This window comes from Schistocerca piceifrons, chromosome 1, assembly GCF_021461385.2.
Source record: "Schistocerca piceifrons isolate TAMUIC-IGC-003096 chromosome 1, iqSchPice1.1, whole genome shotgun sequence".
NCBI lineage: Eukaryota > Metazoa > Arthropoda > Insecta > Orthoptera > Acrididae > Schistocerca > Schistocerca piceifrons.
The window spans coordinates 30,178,588-30,198,076 of record NC_060138.1 but is presented as its reverse complement, the minus strand read 5'-3'; the positions used below and the strand labels follow the sequence as shown (position 1 = coordinate 30,198,076).

Sequence of the window (19,489 nt, the reverse complement as noted above, 5' to 3'; positions counted from 1 at the left end):
AGGAGATTGCTGTTACGCTGCACATAGGCATGTCTGTTATGTCGTTTCCGCATGTACTCTTCATGTGTTGTTTTTGAAATACTCTGTGCCAACACGTTTAATTGTGCCCATTGTTCTTCGTCTCTTATTTGTGTGTGTACCTATGTCTGTATCTGTGTAGCCTAAGTGTAGTGTGTGTCTATTGTTCGCGTATTGCCCGCAGAAAAAGACAGTGTGTTCTGGGGAACCTTGTTCCCCGCATGTGCATGGAGGTGTCTGCCTCAAACTCGCGTGGGATAAAGTCCGTGCCGGTTAAGAAATGTACCATACCGCGGCTGGGATCGATCTGTTTTCATTCTCAACCGCTCCCTTCTGTCAGGAAGGAAATCGTGCAGTCTACCTCCCTTATCACTTACATCCGACTCACCTTGCCATGTATCCAAACGCCAACTTTAGGTGAAGTATCGTCTCTACCGGCACACCAGTTAGTGTGTGTACCTTATACAGTCCCTATATCTTTAATCAGTAAATTGGAGCTCTGTATTTGATCGTGATATCCGTGGGGCATATTCCGAGCACCGCACACAGTGCATCCGCTGAGATGGTGCCGAAGGCTCCAGATAGCCTAATTAGGACACTTCTCTGCCCTCGTCTGACCGATGCTTTGTTGTTGACCACGTTCAGTCTATGTGCCCACGTGCTAGCTGCGAAGCGGGGTGCTAATTCGAAGAGCGCACAGTGGTATGTCCGTAAGACTGGTAGAGGTAATCTGTACTGTTCTGAATGTAGCCTCACCAGCTTATGTACTATTTTTTGTGCTTTGTCTGTTGTTAGCCTTATGTACTCGTGGAAATCCAATTTTTCATCTATGTGTGCCCCAAAATAGCGCGTAAGGTATGCTCGTATGATCTTTGTGTCCCCAATTTTACTTATATATCATGTATGTATGTATGTATGTATTAAACCGGGGACCTGGAAACGACGGACAGGCCTCGTCCCGACGTAGCCCACATTGGTTCGCAGGAGGCCACACACCCCACCACCATCCCACACCGAACCTAGGGTTATTGTGCGGTTCAGCCCACAGTGGACACCCCCCACCCCCGCCGGGAACGTCTCATACCAGACGAGTGTAACCACAAAGGTTTGAGTGGTAGAATAATTATTGTAGTGTTGGCAGAAGAGCCAACACCGTGTTGCTAGAGGGGGCCGAAAAGCACGCGTTTAATTACACGCTGACTGGCGTGACGTCTGGAACAGTTAAGGAAATGTATAGTAGCAAATAAAGTACGTAGTGGATGTAATACTTAACTTTAATCCACAATTGTAGAACATGCAAAGGATTATGGCGCCTTGCTAGGTCGTAGCAAATGACTTAGCTGAAGGCTATGCTAACTATCGTCTCGGCAAATGAGAGCGTAATTTGTCAGTGAACCATCGCTAGCAAAGTCGGCCGTACAACTGGGGCGAGTGCCAGGACGTCTCTCTAGACCTGCCGTGTGGTGGCGCTCGGTCTGCAATCACTGACAGTGGCGACACGCGGGTCCGACGTATACTAACGGACCGCGGCCGATTTAAAGGCTACCACCTAGCAAGTGTGGTGTCTGGCGGTGACACCACAATTATGGTGTATGCATACGTGGAAACGGCGTTTGATTTGTGCAGCAATCGCCGACAAAGTGTAACTGAGGCGGAATAAGGGGAACCATCCCGCATTCGCCGAGGCAGATGGAAAATTGTCTGAAAAACCGTCCACAGGCTGGCTGGCATACCGGTATGCCGGACACTAATCTGCCGGGCGGATTCATGCCGGGGACCGGCACTAGAGATGGGTAGTGCGCGAACGAACGGGTGCAAAGGAACGGTTCACCAAGATGAACAAAAGGACCGAGGAACGAATTCCAGGGAACGATACGTTCATAGTTCACTTCGGTCGCGGCGGTCACTTCGGCATTTCTCGTTCCAGCCTCGGTCGCGTGCTCGTCTCAGTCCCGGTCTCCCTCGGCCGCACTCGTCGCTCTTCGCATGACCACCGGTCACAGTTCCACTGCCGACTACTCCTAGTTAGTTTAGTATCCAGTTGTTCGTTTCGTTCACTGCGCTCGCCCATTTTATGTGTGTTCCAAACTGTTCTTGCACTTGGTTCTGGCTATTCAGCGTCCACGACCGGTAATCAAAAAGTATTTTATACTTACGTAAATTAGATAAAAATTACGTTGTATGTAATAGGTACGTTTTTTCAGGTAACAGAAGGGCATATCAGCCCACTTCATTATATCGCTGAACAGCAGAAGAGATACTTATAACGAGGCAAGTTTTTTTTTTTTTTTTTTATTCATATATTTTTTGGTTTCATCGACTTGATATAGCAGCTAACTTTCAATAATTTGCTTAATTTTTAGTGTGAGAAAATTCATATAAAACGATTTTCGTGTATCGTTCACATACAAAACATATTTTGGAAGGCTCTAGTTATTTTTAAGTTTGGTTGTTTCTAATTTGCATTACCTGCTAGTTTGGTTTCTTTGAGGAAAAAAAAGTGGGTTGTGGGTCATTTTGGGTCAGTAGGAAAAGCGGTGCGTCTGCATTTGAAAAGACATAGATTGCCACAAAATCGTATTTACTTATCATCTCAAAAACATTTGTTCAGAAGGAGCTTTCAAACCAAAAACTTTATTACTGCGAACTTTATTATTATTATTATTATTATTATTATTATTATTATTATTGGTGCATTAACTTTAATAATGCAACATAGACCTAATTTTTACTAAGCGTGTGACGCAAGTATGAGAAAAGCACATTTTATTTTATGCTTCCATAAAGTCTCTACTTCGCCTACGAACTCAGAGACAGCGTGAAGTATATATAGGGTGTAAACGATTATTGTTTACAACGTTGCACAGCTATGTAGTGGAAGTCGAAACGAGGAATTTATACAAGACATTTGTGGTCTATAAAGTTGGGAAAGAGCGACCAACAGGTTTACAAGACTACATGAACTATAGCCCATGCGCGTCGCGTGAGATTTTCATGTTCTCTTCTCCAGCTCTCTACACATCGTCATCGATTGTTTCGCAATTGTTGCTTGCATTAGTTTGTGATTTCTTCACTGCCTAATTATTACATGTATGTCTGTTTGTTGTATCTGCTCGTAACGGGCAACACATCGTCCGTAATTGGCGACCAGTCTGTACTCGGACCGGTTTTCCGTGCGCCACCCTATATTAATTCCCTGCGATCAGTCACACAAGGCTACGGTTGGCTAAACGAGAGGTTCTGCAGAATCACAGAAATTACTTCTAAAAGTGTGTAAGAATTCTGTAATGAATAAGAGCTCTATACTCCAGGGGGGAGGCAAGTGTCCCCTCTTGTTGCCCTCCATCCTTCAGTCACCTACACTACTAGCTTTCAGCTTTTCATAAGAACCATATACCAAACACAAATGAACGGTGAACGAGTAAAAACTGAACGGTTCCCAAAAAAGAACGATCAGCAGTGAAATAGTTCCCAAAGATGAACGAGTTTGCCCATCTCTAACCGGCACGCCTTCCCGCGCGGGAAGTAGCGAACTAGACCGCGCGGCTATCGTGGCGGGCTATATATCACTTACTGTGATTGGGATTTAATTCCGTTTGTGGTACGTTGTCCACGTACTGGAAGTTGAGAGCCCACGGTGTGGCAGTGGTATTTGTGGTTTCGTAAATGGTAGGCAAGAAGGGGTAATCAAAGTGGTATCGTCGGGGACGGAGATGATGTCCGGGAGAGAGGATGCAAAGTGGACAGTTTTGCTCAGGTTGTCAGGTAAGGGATGGTTATTGTGGGGGAGCGGCCAGTGAGCCGGTGGAATGTTTTTCAGTTTGGTGCAAGTATGGTATCAGCCCCGGCGTTTTTTAGCGGCGAGTAAATTTCTGATGTGTCTCCGTATTTGCCGGTGCCGTGTGAGAGTGAAGGCGGGGTGTAAGCGACAGGACTCTCGGGAGTAGTAGGCCCCGATCGCTGCCTCCCGCGTTCGCCGGAACTGGGTACGGGAAGAGTTGCAAACTGTGGCCGGCTGGTTGCGGGCCCACCCCAGCGGCGCTAGGCAGGCGGCAGGCGGCGGCGTGTCTGGCGCGCGCGTGGCGCCACGTATCGACTGGCGGGTGAATCAGCGGCAGCGGCAGCGGCCAGCTGTGGGGCGGGCAGGCAGGCAGGCAGGCAGGCAGGCAGGCCGCCGCTGAGGCTCAGTGCCGCCGCGTCTGGTAGCGCACGCGGCCGACGGCGACGGCGACGGCGACGACGCGAATCGATGCCAGTGGGCTGCTGCCATGTTCTGCCCCAGCCGCCTCGGGTCGCCGCGACGCTACCAGCGCGTCCACGACGACGCCGACAGCGACGTCGCCACCAGGTACGGCACCGCAGGCGGACCACGTGTCTGTTGTGTGCGAGGGCTGGCCGACACACTTTGTCAGCCGTTTCAGCTCTCCCCTTGGCACTAGGCGTTTCGACCTCACACCCTCCTCGTCAGGCGCCTTTAATTTTACGTGCACCGCGTGGCTGTTTTTGTTTTCGAGTGCCACTCGACTTCGAACAGTGTCGTTCTTTCAAGTGAATGAAAATGTTTGCTGTAACAGTCACCACGTGCACGAAATTTAAAAGCTCCTAATGGTGGAGATGAGAGCATAACTTCTCAACTTGCAGAGCTAACACCAGTTATGCGTCGAACAATTATCTTAGACTGGCGGTAATATATCACACGTGCTTATTTTTTTGTACTGATTTTGCATTCGTTGTGCTCCGAGTGTTAGGGCAAATCGTTGTGCAACGCAAAATGCTTTGAAACTAAACAAACTAAACCTCCCGATGCCTAACTCCACTCGTTACTATTTATATTCGCAACAGAAAGGATCCAGAACTTGCTTTGATTATTCAGGGTGTGTGTGTTTGTTTTCTTCATACTTATCGCTAGCAGACACAATGAAGTATATTACCAAAAAAAAAAAAAAAGTTGTTAGTGGTTTAACTAAATTTGACGCCAGTACATCTAAGCTCAGAGCAACACTTTCCTGGGACCTTAAACGAGATGTCAAATCAAGGAATTGATTGTAATAGCCGGCCGGGGTGGCCGAGCGGTTCTAGGCGCTACAGTCTGGAACCGCGCTAGCGCGACGGTCATAGGTTCGACTCCTGCCTCGGGCATGGATCTGTGTGATGTCCTTAGGTTAGTTAGGTTTAAGTAGTTCTAACTTCTAGGGGACTGATGACCTCAGAAGTTAAGTCCCATAGTGCTCAGAGCCATTTTTTGAGTACAATATGCATAGTTACGTTCCTCTTGCAATATAGAAATTACGGGTGTTAACAGTGTGAAATGAGGGCCAATGTTTCTGCAGTGTGTTCGTGTGTACAGTAATTGACCGGAACACTTAGCCGTCCTGCCGATTTCGTATTCTTAATGTCGCATTCAAATAAAATGCGACTCGAGCATTGTAACCGAAGTATCTATCAGCGACCTTTTTTGCGTACCTTCTCGCACGTGCTGGCTTTAGATACTGCGAGTAGTAGTGCACGCAGAGGAGTTTACAAACAATTCCTCCGCCAGTATACACTCGGGTCACGCAATATCGAACAGGAGAGAAGTCCAATCCGAATGCCGTAAGCCCCCGTGTCAACAGCGTCTCCCGGTATTTGGAGCATTGAGCGGCGGTTCCGTGGCGCGTTCTGGCGGAAATGGCGGTCACCAGCCGTCACGTGCTTCTCCTCTGGCGAACCGTATCCAGTACCCCTCTCTGCGCGTACAGGCATTTGAGTTATGTCATATTGTTGGCTTATCATTTGTTATTGCTCTGACTGCTGAAGTTACGTGTGTGTGTGCACATTGTGCTGCAGTGGTGCGCTAGCAGGTACTTTGCTGTCGGAGCGGGAGCTTAGCGGCCCGTGGGCGGAGAGGTCAGTGGTGTAAGAGCGCTGACTCTGCAGGAGAGCCACTGGACGAGAACTCGAACGCTCCTGACACTCACAACAAATAGTTTAGATAACTCTCGGAAAACCTGAAGTAGATTCGGCGGTGGTATCTCATATGACTTCTCCCGGTCATTATCACGTAGACTGAGGGAGGAATGACTGCTTGAATTTATCTATGCACGCTGTAATTAGTCTTTTGTCCTGGCGCTCCCTACGGGAGCGAAATGTCGATTCCTAGATGCCTCACGTAACATTGGTTCTTGAGACTTTGGAAGTAAGCGTTTATCTTCAACCGCCTCCTAACCTAGATTTTCTACACGTCTGGGACACACTCTTGTGATCTAAACATATCCGTTATCATTCGTGCTGCCTTTAATTATCTACGTTTAACGTTGCTTTTATCGCACGCACGCACATGCGCGCGCACACTTGAACACTTTTCTAGCACTGGTCGCACAAATATTTTGTAAGCAATCTCCTTTGGAGACTGATACCATTTTCGCAGTATTCTACCAATTAACCTGCTCTACATATGGTTGAGCATATGTGACCACTACAAACTTTTGTATATTGTCGGTTAACTATCGAATTTAAATGTTTCAGCAATCAATTTCATACAGACTAATCTACTTTATGATTGCACTTAGTCATTTAAAGAGTTCATGAGTTTTTGTTAGCGAAGCGTAAAATCAGCTCCAGAAATCGGCGAGCCCTGAGCACGAAGAGAATATACCCCGTAGGTATAATTAATATTATCAGTTGAGAGTACTTTTTTGATATTCGACTCGTTCTTGAAAGACGCCGCGTATCCTATAATTACATTAACTTGTGGAGACATCACTGACGTACTGTTCAGGTGTTATCGTAAAACATTTTACAGAAACAATTTCTTTTTCTATCGAGTTGAGCCTCTAAGGACAATATCATTTTAGTGTCTAGGTCTTGTTCTTTTTCCAGCTTTGACTTCCTGCCAGTATCTTCTGAGCCCACCAAGAAGTGCCTGTCTATGTTCTTCGGATGATGGTCCTCTCCGTCTTTTGGACGTTGATACCATTTTAAAACCTTGGTAGTTGTTCACCAATCTTCTAAATTTGTGCCTGTCAGGAATTTCTCTCTCTGAGATACCAATCTGCCTAATATCTTTCACAGAAACAATATTTATTCAGATTTTTTATTTTAAAAACAGTACTACAGAAAAGTGTACAGTGAGTTAAAAACATTTTAGTAGCTCTGTAATCGCTGGTAACGCTAGACTGGGAGTTAAAAGTACTGCCTATCAGTCTATAGCGTGCGTGTTTCGCAAACGGTAGATTTTTCTAGCAGTATCAGAGCGGATTTTAGATTCTTGTGAATTTTCAGTAAAATTCAGTGCTTTACCTCTAATATCCACTTTTTCGTAAATATTCTAGATGACATTTTTTTTCCTTCATGGAAAACTGTTTTGATCATTTTACATGAAATGTCGTGTTAGCATCGAGGAAAAAATCCTAAACAGTTGGGTTTTTGAAGGAAACCCAACAGTGGGCAGCGTGAAAAAGCGTGTTGCCAACGAGCCATATTCCTCGATAAACCCGTTGCGACATGTTCTCGTGTCGTGACAGGGTGTATAAAACTGCCACTCCGCAGTGCACGAACGTGTACTTCTCGTTTACCGATTTGTCCGCCGGTTGGTGCATCAGTTGGCAAAGCAATGGAAATCCGGCGTCATAAGCTGACTTGGATTCACGCTCAAAGAATTGAACATTTCAATGAATTACTGTATTAGACTTACACATTGACGAACAGATTATACTAACGTGGTCATCAAGAGACACGACATTTCGCTGTTTGATGAGTTCTCAGTGAAGATCCGTCTTCCAAGATGAAAAGGAACGACAAATAACGAAGGCCCAACATGCGACCACGGTACCTTCAGGTACGAAACTGTGACAGACCATCGCTTTGAGGGGCACTGCTTACCCCAAGTTTCTGCGTCTTGGACTTTGAAAGAGTCCGAAGTTGAAGAAAAGTTCTTATAAAGCAGCATGATAACGCAGTAGCTCACACAGCCGCCTCAACTCATACAGGATAGGTGAGTGTTCTGTGGACAAGACTGTTCTGGGAAGACTTCTTGTTCCCAAATACGAAGTAAAAGATTTGGGGGACAGCGCTTTCCTTCCAGTAAGGGAGTACACCATTGTGTTGATGCCAAGCAGAGTGTAGTCAGCAGTGGCGGAGTCGTACAGGATGTCAAAACAAGGAAATAACGCCAGTCAAGGTTAGGGTTGGCTCACGGAGGAGGAGGAGGAGGAGGAAATTACAGAAGTGAGAGGCCGCCTGGCTGTAGGCAGTGAGCACCTACAGGAAACGAGCTTTTGACGATTCGCCGATAACAGCAGAGTTCGTCGAAAGTGAGCAGGATTAGAGTTGAATCGTTTGTGCAGTGGAAACTGCACTACCAGATGCCTGTAATATCCACGAAAACAAAAAGAAAGGTAAGGTAATGGTGTGTGTGTGTAGCAGGTTGACATGTTGGGTGGCTACACCTTCAAGTTGGACAAGATACACTTGAAGAGCTGAACGAATTTTGCTCTCAGAAGTACAATTGATGGCAGCAAGAGAGATGTAGTAGCAAGAGTTAGGCAAGGCCAAAGTCTTTCTGTAAAATTTTCATGGAAAAGCTATGTTTTGCACGCAGCTCCTTGTGGGGTGCGAAACAAGGACATCATGAAAGACGGAAATGAAACCATTAAAGCCTTTAAAAATCTGAGATTCATTGGGAGAATCCTAAGGAAATGCAATCTGAAAACAAAGGAAGCAGGTTACTGTACAGTTGTTCGCCCACTGCTTGAATACTGCCCACCGGTGTGGGATCCGTACCAGATAGGGTTAATAGAAGAGATAGAGAAGATCCAACAGAGAGCAGCGCGCTTCGTTACAGGATCATTTAATAATCGCGAAAGCGTTACGGAGATGATAGATAAACTCCAGTAGAAGACTCTGCAGGAGAGACGCTCAGTAGCTCGGTACGGGCTTTTGTTGAAGTTTCGAGAACATACCTTCACCAAGGAGTCAAGCAGTATATTGCTCCCTCCTACGTATATCTCGCGAAGAGACCATGTGGATAAAATCAGAGAGATTAGAGCCCACACAGAGGCATACCGACTATCTTTCTTTCCACGAACAATACGAGACTGGAATAGAAGGGAGAACCGATAGAGGTATTCAGGGTACCCTCCGCCACACACCGTCAGGTGGCTTGCGGAGTATGGATGTAGATGTAGAATGTACTGGAGAATGTTGAAAAACCGAAGGATCGTTCGAGTTACGAGAAAGGACGTCCTGGAAGGATCCCACGATCGAAAAAATGATGCCTAATGAAAAAACGCAACTCATCTAAGAGAGTGGGCGCACACGACGACACTAGTCGTAACTGGAAACTGTATTTGAATTGGTAGTGGAAGACAGGAATCACTGGAGCAGGCGTAGATGAGCACGCGAGACAGAGCGTCGATGACGTGAGGCGCAGTACTTAAACTGAGATGAAGATGGTGGCGATCAAGCAACGGGAGCGGAGGGGAGAGACGCGTCCAACGAAACGTGGTGGAGATGGCCGAAACATCATTCTAGTGATTTGTGTGCCGAAACGGGTTCGCGGGTGGTTCCAACAAATAGAGTAAAATTATTCGTGGGGAACGATCCGAAAAGATTGTACCCTGATGTTGAATAAGTTCATCGATTAATTCCACTAAGCAGTTTCGGGATAGAGTCACGATCCCTGCACTCTTTGTGCGCGAAACACAAGGGAAAAATTACTCCGAAGATTCACTACTAAAACCAGTCTTGACCCGCGAGGAAGTACACTCCTGGAAATGGAAAAAAGAACACATTGACACCGGTGTGTCAGACCCACCATACTTGGTCCGGACACTGCGAGAGGGCTGTACAAGCAATGATCACACGCACGGCACAGCGGACACACCAGGAACCGCGGTGTTGGCCGTCGAATGGCGCTAGCTGCGCAGCGTTTGTGCACCGCCGCCGTCAGTGTCAGCCAGTTTGCCGTGGCATACGGAGCTCCATCGCAGTCTTTAACACTGGTAGCATGCCGCGACAGCGTGGACGTGAACCGTATGTGCATTTGACGGACTTTGAGCGAGGGCGTATAGTGGACATGCGGGAGGCCGGGTGGACGTACCGCCGAATTGCTCAACACGTGGGGCGTGAGGTCTCCACAGTACATCGATGTTGTCGCCAGTGGTCGGCGGAAGGTACACGTGCCCGTCGACCTGGGACCGGACCGCAGCGACGCACGGATGCACGCCAAGACCGTAGGATCCTACGCAGTGCCGTAGGGGACCGCACCGCCACTTCCCAGCAAATTAGGGACACTGTTGCTCCTGGGGTATCGGCGAGGACCATTCGCAACCGTCTCCATGAAGCTGGGCTACGGTCCCGCACACCGTTAGGCCGTCTTCCGCTCACGCCCCAACATCGTGCAGCCCGCCTCCAGTGGTGTCGCGACAGGCGTGAATGGAGGGACGAATGGAGACGTGTCGTCTTCAGCGATGAGAGTCGCTTCTGCCTTGGTGCCAATGATGGTCGTATGCGTGTTTGGCGCCGTGCAGGTGAGCGCCACAATCAGGACTGCATACGACCGAGGCACACAGGGCCAACACCCGGCATCATGGTGTGGGGAGCGATCTCCTACACTGGCCGTACACCACTGGTGATCGTCGAGGGGACACTGAATAGTGCACGGTACATCCAAACCGTCATCGAACCCATCGTTCTACCATTCCTAGACCGGCAAGGGAACTTGCTGTTCCAACAGGACAATGCACGTCGGCATGTATCCCGTGCCACCCAACGTGCTCTAGAAGGTGTAAGTCAACTACCCTGGCCAGGAAGATCTCCGGATCTGTCCCCCATTGAGCATGTTTGGGACTGGATGAAGCGTCGTCTCACGCGGTCTGCACGTCCAGCACGAACGCTGGTCCAACTGGGGCGCCAGGTGGAAATGGCATGGCAAGCCGTTCCACAGGACTACATCCAGCATCTCTACGATCGTCTCCATGGGAGAATAGCAGCCTGCATTGCTGCGAAAGGTGGATATACACTGTACTAGTGCCGACATTGTGCATGCTCTGTTGCCTGTGTCTATGTGCCTGTGGTTCTGTCAGTGTGATCATGTGATGTATCTGACCCCAGGAATGTGTCAATAAAGTTTCCCCTTCCTGGGACAATGAATTCACGGTGTTCTTATTTCAATTTCCAGGAGTGTATTATTCACCGATTCAAATCCAATGATTATTTCGCTGTAGCTGTTTGTCTACATTAAGAAAGCTTTCGAGACTCGAGTGCTCGGCTGGAAAACTTATGCCGACAATCTTCACAGAGACAAAGCAGCATAACTCTTCATTGATGCAGATCTGAAACTACGCCAGAACAAACGACTTTGATTGGCTTCGGTGAGATGCCGCCAAGTACAGGTGGCGGACAATCACCACCTACGAGCCGGCGGCTCGCCGCTGTGATATCAGCGCACTCCTTATCCGTCAGGCGTGCATTCATTAAATAGCACCACTCACCTACAAAAACTGGAAACTGACTAAACAGAATCCCAAGCCCTCGAATGGGAATGCACTGTGTAGTTTGATTAGACGTTCTGTATTGAATAACTAGCTCTGTAGATAGCAAAGGACCATTAACCAGCGACTTCTGAGATGTTAAACAGTAACATACCCAGACTACCACAGGTGACAACAGAACTTTTCTCCTGGACACGCATCAGCTGCCAGCAGGCTACCAGATTTCGCAAGCGGCAAGAAGATCCACGAGACTGAGTTAACATTCAGGCTTTTCCACCCACCTCCTGTAGGAACAGAAACCCAGACATTTCCATCGATAATTTTCTGCTCCTGCTACCGGTACGCTCTGGAAAGCTGCACTTCCTGCCACGACTTTTCTAAAGTTTGTTTACAACAGGTGCCATTCTGGCAGAGCCACTACACCATGAACAGTCATGGTAGGCTCTGGCTGCAGACAACTTTTGACAGGTCAGGGAAAGACCGATCGAACGTCTGCAGGTTGGTTAAAGTCACCTTCTGCCGGATGTCGGAAACCGAGCCTGGCGTCGCGAACAGCCAAGAGGAGGGCAATACGGCGAGGCGAGAAGTACCAGTACGGAATGACATAAGGCGTTCGCTACGGAAACTTAGTTGCATAGAATGTACCGTGCAGACGTTCCACAAGGCAGCGCGAAGCGATGAAAGTCTTGTTGCAGTGCACGTCACTTCTGTGTGTCCACGAAACTCGAGTTGTCCCTACGGATACGGACATTGTGCCTATATATATAATCACTTGTAGCGAAGTTACATACAGTATAGTATAGTTGAAATAAAAGCGTGCCAGAATACGGGAACACTGGTGCGCGCAGACGGTAACGCGCGAGTCGTCCCCTTCGCTAGCTGCGGCGCGCCGGCACAGTTGGGGCTGCCGGTTTCACTCTCGCGCGCAGAGTTCCGGCGCGATTCGCGCCGCTGGCTGCTTTCCGCGGAAACGGCTCTGCATCACCACCGTGACAAACCGGATCCCACTCCACTCCACTCCACTCCACTATCACGGCCTCCCCGCCGCCAGGTGAAAACTGCGACGGGCGCTGCTCGCTCAGCACCAGCTGCGCCCGTGTGACACCTCCACTCCCGCGAGGCTAAAATCGTTTGAACACGGATCGTGCATTGGAACGTCAACGTTGCGCGTGCCGAGTTCGTGACGGCATAACGTAGAAGCAGCACGTTGCTCAGTCTTTCCGAACGTGCCCAGCAATATCTGGTACGTCAGATATTCTGAACGTAGACCCATGAAATGGAAGAACGCCGCCTCTCTACAGTACACAGATGGAAGACGCTTTCACTTGCAACCCATATTTGGTGGATATTATATACACATGGCGGTAATATCGCATACGTAAGGTATAAAACGACAGTGCGTTGGCGGAGCAGTCATTTGTACTCAGGTGGTTCATGTGGAAAGGTTTCTGACGTCATTATGGTCTCACGGCGGGGATTAACACACTTTAGACGTGGAAAGGTAGTTGGAGCTACACACACGGGACATTGTTTCTAAAATCGCTACGGAAATTAATATTTCGAGATACACAGCGTCAAGAGCGTCCCGAGAATACCAGATTTCTGGCATTACCTCTCACCGCAGACAACGCACTGACCGACGGTCGTCACTTAACGAGCGAGAGCGGCGGCGGTTGCATAGAGCTATCAGTGCTAACAGACAAGAAACACTGCGTGAAATAACCACAGAAATCAATGTGGGACGTGCGACGAACGTATCCGTTACGACACTGCGGTGACATTTGGCGTTAATGGGCTGTGGCAGCAGACGACCGACTCGGTTGCCTTTGCTAAGAGCACGACATCACCTGAGGTGCCTCTCCTGGGCTCGTGACCATACAAGTTAGAGCCTAGACGAGTGGAAAACCTTGGTCTGATCAGATGACTTCCTATTTCAGGAGATAAGAGCTGACGGTAGGATTTGAGTGTAGCGCAGACCCCACGAAACCATGGACTCAAGTTGTCAGCAAGGTACTGTGCAAGCTGGTGGTGGTTCCATAATGGTATGGGCAGTGTTTACATGGAATGGACTTGGTGCTCTAGTCCAACTGAACCGACCATGGACTGTAAATGGTTGTGTTCGGCTACTTGGAGACCATTTGCAGCCATTCATTGACTTCATGTTCCCAAACAACGGTGTCACGTCACCAGGGCACAGTTGTTCGCGATTGGTTTGAAGAACGTTCTGGAACGAACGATTTGGCCGCGCAGATCGCCCGACACAAATCCCGTAGAACGTTTATGGGGCGTAATCCAGAGGTAATTTCGTACACAAACTCCTGCACTGACAACACTGTCGCAGTTATGGACGGCTCAATATTTCTTCAGGGTACATCGAACGACTTGTTGAGTCCATGCCACATCGAGACGCTGCACTACGCCGAAAAAAAGGAGGTCCGAGACGATATTAGGAGGTACGCAATGACTCCTCACCTCAGTGTGTGCATGCCGTTTCTAAAAAATCCCGAAAAATTGATCATCTCTCGAAAACTCGTCTTTAATTGTACGGTCTTTTGTAATAAAATAACGCGAAGCAACATATTGCTAGTTAAAAATTTATTGTATCTTGCGTGTTATGAAAGCATGCCGTTTCGAGTCGGTGGCGCATTGAGGATCCCTCTTCGTACAACCTGCTATAATTATAGGTCAGTTAATATCTCTACGATTAAAGCAGATGTTAATATTTTTATTAATTATTAAAGGGGATGTTAATATGCAATGTATATTCGTATATCATTTATGGCCGGAGTAGCATAATCAGTAGAGACGCACGTTAGAAATGTAAACATGGGCTGCTGATTCTCGGACCTACTGGATCCAAATATTTTTTACTAACTTCCGCGTTTTCCAATATGTTTTGATGCTTTCTGATTAGTTTGATAAAAGAATATTTTATAATATTCGATATTATGTAAATAAAAGCGCCCTATTTGTCAGAAGTGAGTTTGTTTGATTGTCTTTATCTGCAAGACAGCTTGCACTACTTCCAGGAAAATGTTCTGCACTTTCTTGTTTCAGGGTTTGTATTTCATATGACGTAAAGATTCTGCTACTGAATAGAAATAGTGGTCAAGTAACAATCACCTAAGGGCGTTACTAAAACGTGAGAATGATGAAATAATGTTTTATCTTATGATTCAAATGGCTCTGAGCACTATGGGACTCAACTTCTGAGGTCATCAGTCTCCTAGAACTTAGAACTACTTAAACCTAACTAACCTAAGGCCACCACACACATCCATGCCCGAGGCAGGATTCGAACCTGCGACCGTAGCGGTCGCGCGGTTCCAGACTGAAGCGCCTAGAATCGCTCGGCCACACTCCGGCCGGCTTGTGAACAGTCTTCACACGTGATGGATTGCCGAAATCTTTCATGTGATTTCGAACACCTACCACGTCACCATGCGAGCCTCGTCATGATTATTTAGAGCTGATATATGTAAAGGATCCATTTATTGTGCTTCGTTATTAGGCATGCTCGTTTGCGAATGAGAAAAATGTAACAACGGATTAGACAGTGCATTTTTCAATTAATACGGCAGACCTTCGGGAATGGAGCTTAACAAAAGCTTAAGTAACGTTTATTTAACACATTATTACTCTACATCCGTCCCTAGCCGGCAAGAACCGTAGTTCGCGCGAGATTTGCGGTGGATCTTCTAGAGGCTAGAAGATGAGGCAGCTCTGATCTCGGAGGACTCCCCGGTGTTGAGGGGCTGTCAGCCCCGTCGCCAACATGCCTGGCAAGGCGGACGCAGTGCTCGTCTCGCGAGCAGCACACTCAGAGCGAGCAGAGGCCCGTCGTTTGCGGAAGAGCGGCTCGTGTCGGTGTGGCTTCATTTACGCCGCTGCTTATTGGCTTGGCGTGGAATGGAACTGCGGTTCAGCGACAAGTCAATGGCTTCCCAAGTCCACGCTAGCCACCTCTGTGGTGCGACGTCAGTTGTGGACTAGCAGCTTGCGTTTCAGGAAAAACAGCTCCACTGCCTAATTGCAAAGATATTCCAATACCTAGGGACTCTTCCACTTTTGATTTTCCAGGAGCACGGTAAATCAGTTGCTCATCATGTGTCTCACATACAGCCTTCTGCGCAGTATCGTATTGTTGCGCAGTGAGAGATTTTTCACATTTTAGTTCCACCCAGAAGAGGCAGGTCTTGGGACTTCTTGTGGAAACGGTTTCTTAAAGTTGTTTATTGAGGCCTGCTGTACCAAACGCAGCCAAATTGACACTGATGTTTGTCACAGTTCTGTTTCAATTGATCGCACCTACAGTTCAAAACCATTATTTCTTTTAGTGACATCCACGATAATTTTAGTTTTAGTGCCCGACGGATAGAAATTAAAGTTTCAAACAAAACATCCTGTACACATTCATTGAGTAATATCTGCTCGTTGCACTTGGTGTTTGGAGAGTTTTTTACTGCTTAAATCTCAGCGGACAGTCTTACAACATTATAGAAGTGTTGTTGAATTTTTTGCTCATTTCCACGAAGTGTTGCGTGTTTCTCGTAACAAATATTACATAAAAATTACTGTTAGTTGTAGAGACGACTTATTTTAAGCATGTTAACGCTTACTTGCCCGACGGGAGCTAAAAGTTCCCTCCACTTCCTCGAGTCATAAAACAGCGTTGAGTTGAACTCGTACGCAGATCTCCTGTCGGAAAGCCTGTGTACCTCTGCTGTAGCACAGGAAACTCTGTGGCTGCGATAGTTGAATGTCTCTACCCACGTAGGATAGTAAAAGACACTGCCGTACCCATGCAGGTATAATAGGGGGAGTTGTCATAACGTCACAAACTTGAAGTTGACGTTCGCCACGTTAGTAGAGCCAAACATTAGCATCTGGTGGAAGTGTTTTGATAAAAAAATATCAGATTGCATCATTTACAGGTGTACAAATCGTTCTGATTATAGTCTGAAGTGTAAAGCAATCACTTTTCATTCGTAAGTGGAATCGTGAAAGCGATTTTTTTATACTAATGACTTTTCGTTGCGCTGTTCACTTTTAATGTACCTGTTTTATTTCTGTCATCTGACTTTAGATTTCCTGTCATTACAACTCGTAAGAGCGCTCTTGTTGAAGGCTGTGCATAGCAAAATGTGGTCTCAGCATTTTCGGAGTAGACGGAACGTCAGTTTTGTCATTCCGTCTGAAGAAAAATGCTGGATTATGAAAGCAGCCTTTTCATATTACATTCTTCTTGATTATTCGAAACGTATAGCAAAAACAAAGTTACAATAACGAAGCGATATGCGTCATATTATTAGGTCAAGTTGGCACTTAAGAGCAGAAAATCGTTTGACAATGCCTCCGTGTTGCTATATTACCCACAAAAGCCCTGTAACATTTACTATTTAAAACAGCACTTGCCTTCACAAGACAGAAATTAAGAGCAAGGGCAGGCTGGCCAAACAGGCTACGCGGAAACCGCTTCTGGAGATGGGCATCTCTGAACCTGACCTGCGCTCTGACTTGGGCCGTAGGGTTTGTCGGCTTTGTGAGATGGAATGGTATAACAGTACACAGAACAAACAGCGTGTCATTAAGGAGACTACGAATGTGTGGAAGACTTCGATGCGGGCATCTCGCAGGGAATCAGTTGTCCTCTGCCGGCTCCGCATCGGCCACGGTTTACCTCCTGCCCCGTGTCGGTGCGGCGCTCGGTTGACAGTGGCCCACATTCTGGTGCACTGTCCCACTTTGACTGCCCAGCGGCGAAATCTTGGGTTACCGGACTTGTTGCCGCTAATTTTATCTGACAACGCCTCACCGGCTGATTTAGTTTTACCTTTTATTTGTGAGGGTGGGTTTTATCATTTGTTCTAAGTTTTAGCGCATGCCCTTTGTCCCTTTGTGTGTCCGCAGCTCGTGGTCTCGCGGTCGCGTTCTCGCTTCCCGAGTGCGGGGTCCCGGGTTCGATTCCCGGCGGGTCAGGGATTTTCATCTGCCTCGAGATGACTGGGTGTTTGTGTTGTCCTCATCATTTCATCATGAATCCTGAAAGTGGCGAGTTTGGACTGAGCAAACGTTGGGACTTTGTACGGGCGCTGATGAACGCGCAGTTGAGCGCCCCACAAACCAAACACAATCATTGTCCTCCCCAGTGCTACTAGGGTGGAGGTTTTCATGTGTTGGAGAGTGGCTGGCTTCTCCTTTTTTATTCCCATGGTCAGCCAGCCATGGTAATCTGCTTTGTTGTTTTAATCTCTTCATCCCGTTTATTGCGTTTCTGTCGTTTTCTTGTACCCTTTTGTCCATTTACATGTTTATTGCCGTTCCTCGTTTTAATTTTTCCTTCTATTCCGTTTTGAGTTGTCAGCCTCGTTTATTTCATTCTCACACTTGTGGCATTGTTTTATTCGGGACATGGGACTGATGACCTCGTAGTTTGGTCCCTTTCCCCCTGTTTTAATCTAACCAACCAATCTACTCACCTGGAGATGGCCCGACGTCTCTGGGCCGAAATGTCGTGGGAGAAGGTCGACGGGATCCGGCTGCACGCCCGGAAATTATTAGAAGATGCAATTATATCCCGATGGCACAGTCCCAGTTGCGTTTTGTACACAGAAGACAAAACTACACTCCTGGAAATGGAAAAAAGAACGCATTGACACCGGTGTGTCAGACCCACCATACTTGCTCCGGACACTGCGAGAGGGCTGTACAAGCAATGATCACACGCACGGCACAGCGGACACACCAGGAACCGCGGTGTTGGCCGTCGAATGGCGCTAGCTGCGCAGCATTTGTGCACCGCCGCCGTCAGTGTCAGCCAGTTTGCCGTGGCATACGGAGCTCCATCGCAGTCTTTAACACTGGTAGCATGCCGCGACAGCGTGGACGTGAACCGTATGTGCAGTTGACGGACTTTGAGCGAGGGCGTATAGTGGGCATGCGGGAGGCCGGGTGGACGTACCGCCGAATTGCTCAACACGTGGGGCGTGAGGTCTCCACAGTACATCGATGTTGTCGCCAGTGGCCGGCGGAAGGTGCACGTGCCCGTCGACCTGGGACCGGACCGCAGCGACGCACGAATGCACGCCAAGACCGTAGGATCCTACGCAGTGCCGTAGGGGACCGCACCGCCACTTCCCAGCAAATTAGGGACACTGTTGCTCCTGGGGTATCGGCGAGGACCATTCGCAACCGTCTCCATGAAGCTGGGCTACGGTCCCGCACACCGTTAGGCCGTCTTCCGCTCACGCCCCAACATCGTGCAGCCCGCCTCCAGTGGTGTCGCGACAGGCGTGAATGGAGGGACGAATGGAGACGTGTCGTCTTCAGCGATGAGAGTCGCTTCTGCCTTGGTGCCAATGATGGTCGTATGCGTGTTGGGCGCCGTGCAGGTGAGCGCCACAATCAGGACTGCATACGACCGAGGCACACAGGGCCAACACCCGGCATCATGGTGTGGGGAGCGATCTCCTACACTGGCCGTACACCACTGGTGATCGTCGAGGGGACACTGAATAGTGCACGGTACATCCAAACCGTCATCGAACCCATCGTTCTACCATTCCTAGACCTGCAAGGGAACTTGCTGTTCCAACAGGACAATGCACGTCGGCATGTATCCCGTGCCACCCAACGTGCTCTAGAAGGTGTAAGTCAACTACCCTGGCCAGCAAGATCTCCGGATCTGTCCCCCATTGAGCATGTTTGGGACTGGATGAAGCGTCGTCTCACGGTGTCTGCACGTCCAGCACGAACGCTGGTCCAACTGAGGCGCCAGGTGGAAATGGCATGGCAAGCCGTTCCACAGGACTACATCTAGCATCTCTACGATCGTCTCCATGGGAGAATAGCAGCCTGCATTGCTGCGAAAGGTGGATATACACTGTACTAGTGCCGACATTGTGCATGCTCTGTTGCCTGTGTCTATGTGCCTGTGGTTCTGTCAGTGTGATCATGTGATGTATCTGACCCCAGGAGTGTGTCAATAAAGTTTCCCCTTC

The 19,489-nt window shown here is 48.1% G+C and overlaps 1 protein-coding gene across 3 annotated transcripts in view; it reads left to right on the top strand.

Annotated features, from left to right (window-relative positions):
* LOC124787753 (phosphofurin acidic cluster sorting protein 2) overlaps window positions 1-19,489 on the top strand; it is a 691,488-nt gene that overhangs the window by 453,827 nt on the left and 218,172 nt on the right. The window contains exon 1 of one of the 3 annotated variants that reach the window (XM_047254747.1): window positions 4,244-4,366. The exons of the other annotated variants lie outside the window; for them this stretch is intronic. Coding sequence (XP_047110703.1) covers window positions 4,287-4,366 — 80 coding nt within the window. The 5' untranslated portion in view covers window positions 4,244-4,286. Of the gene's footprint in view, window positions 1-4,243; window positions 4,367-19,489 lie in introns of those variants that run through there. 3 annotated transcript variants of the gene reach the window in all.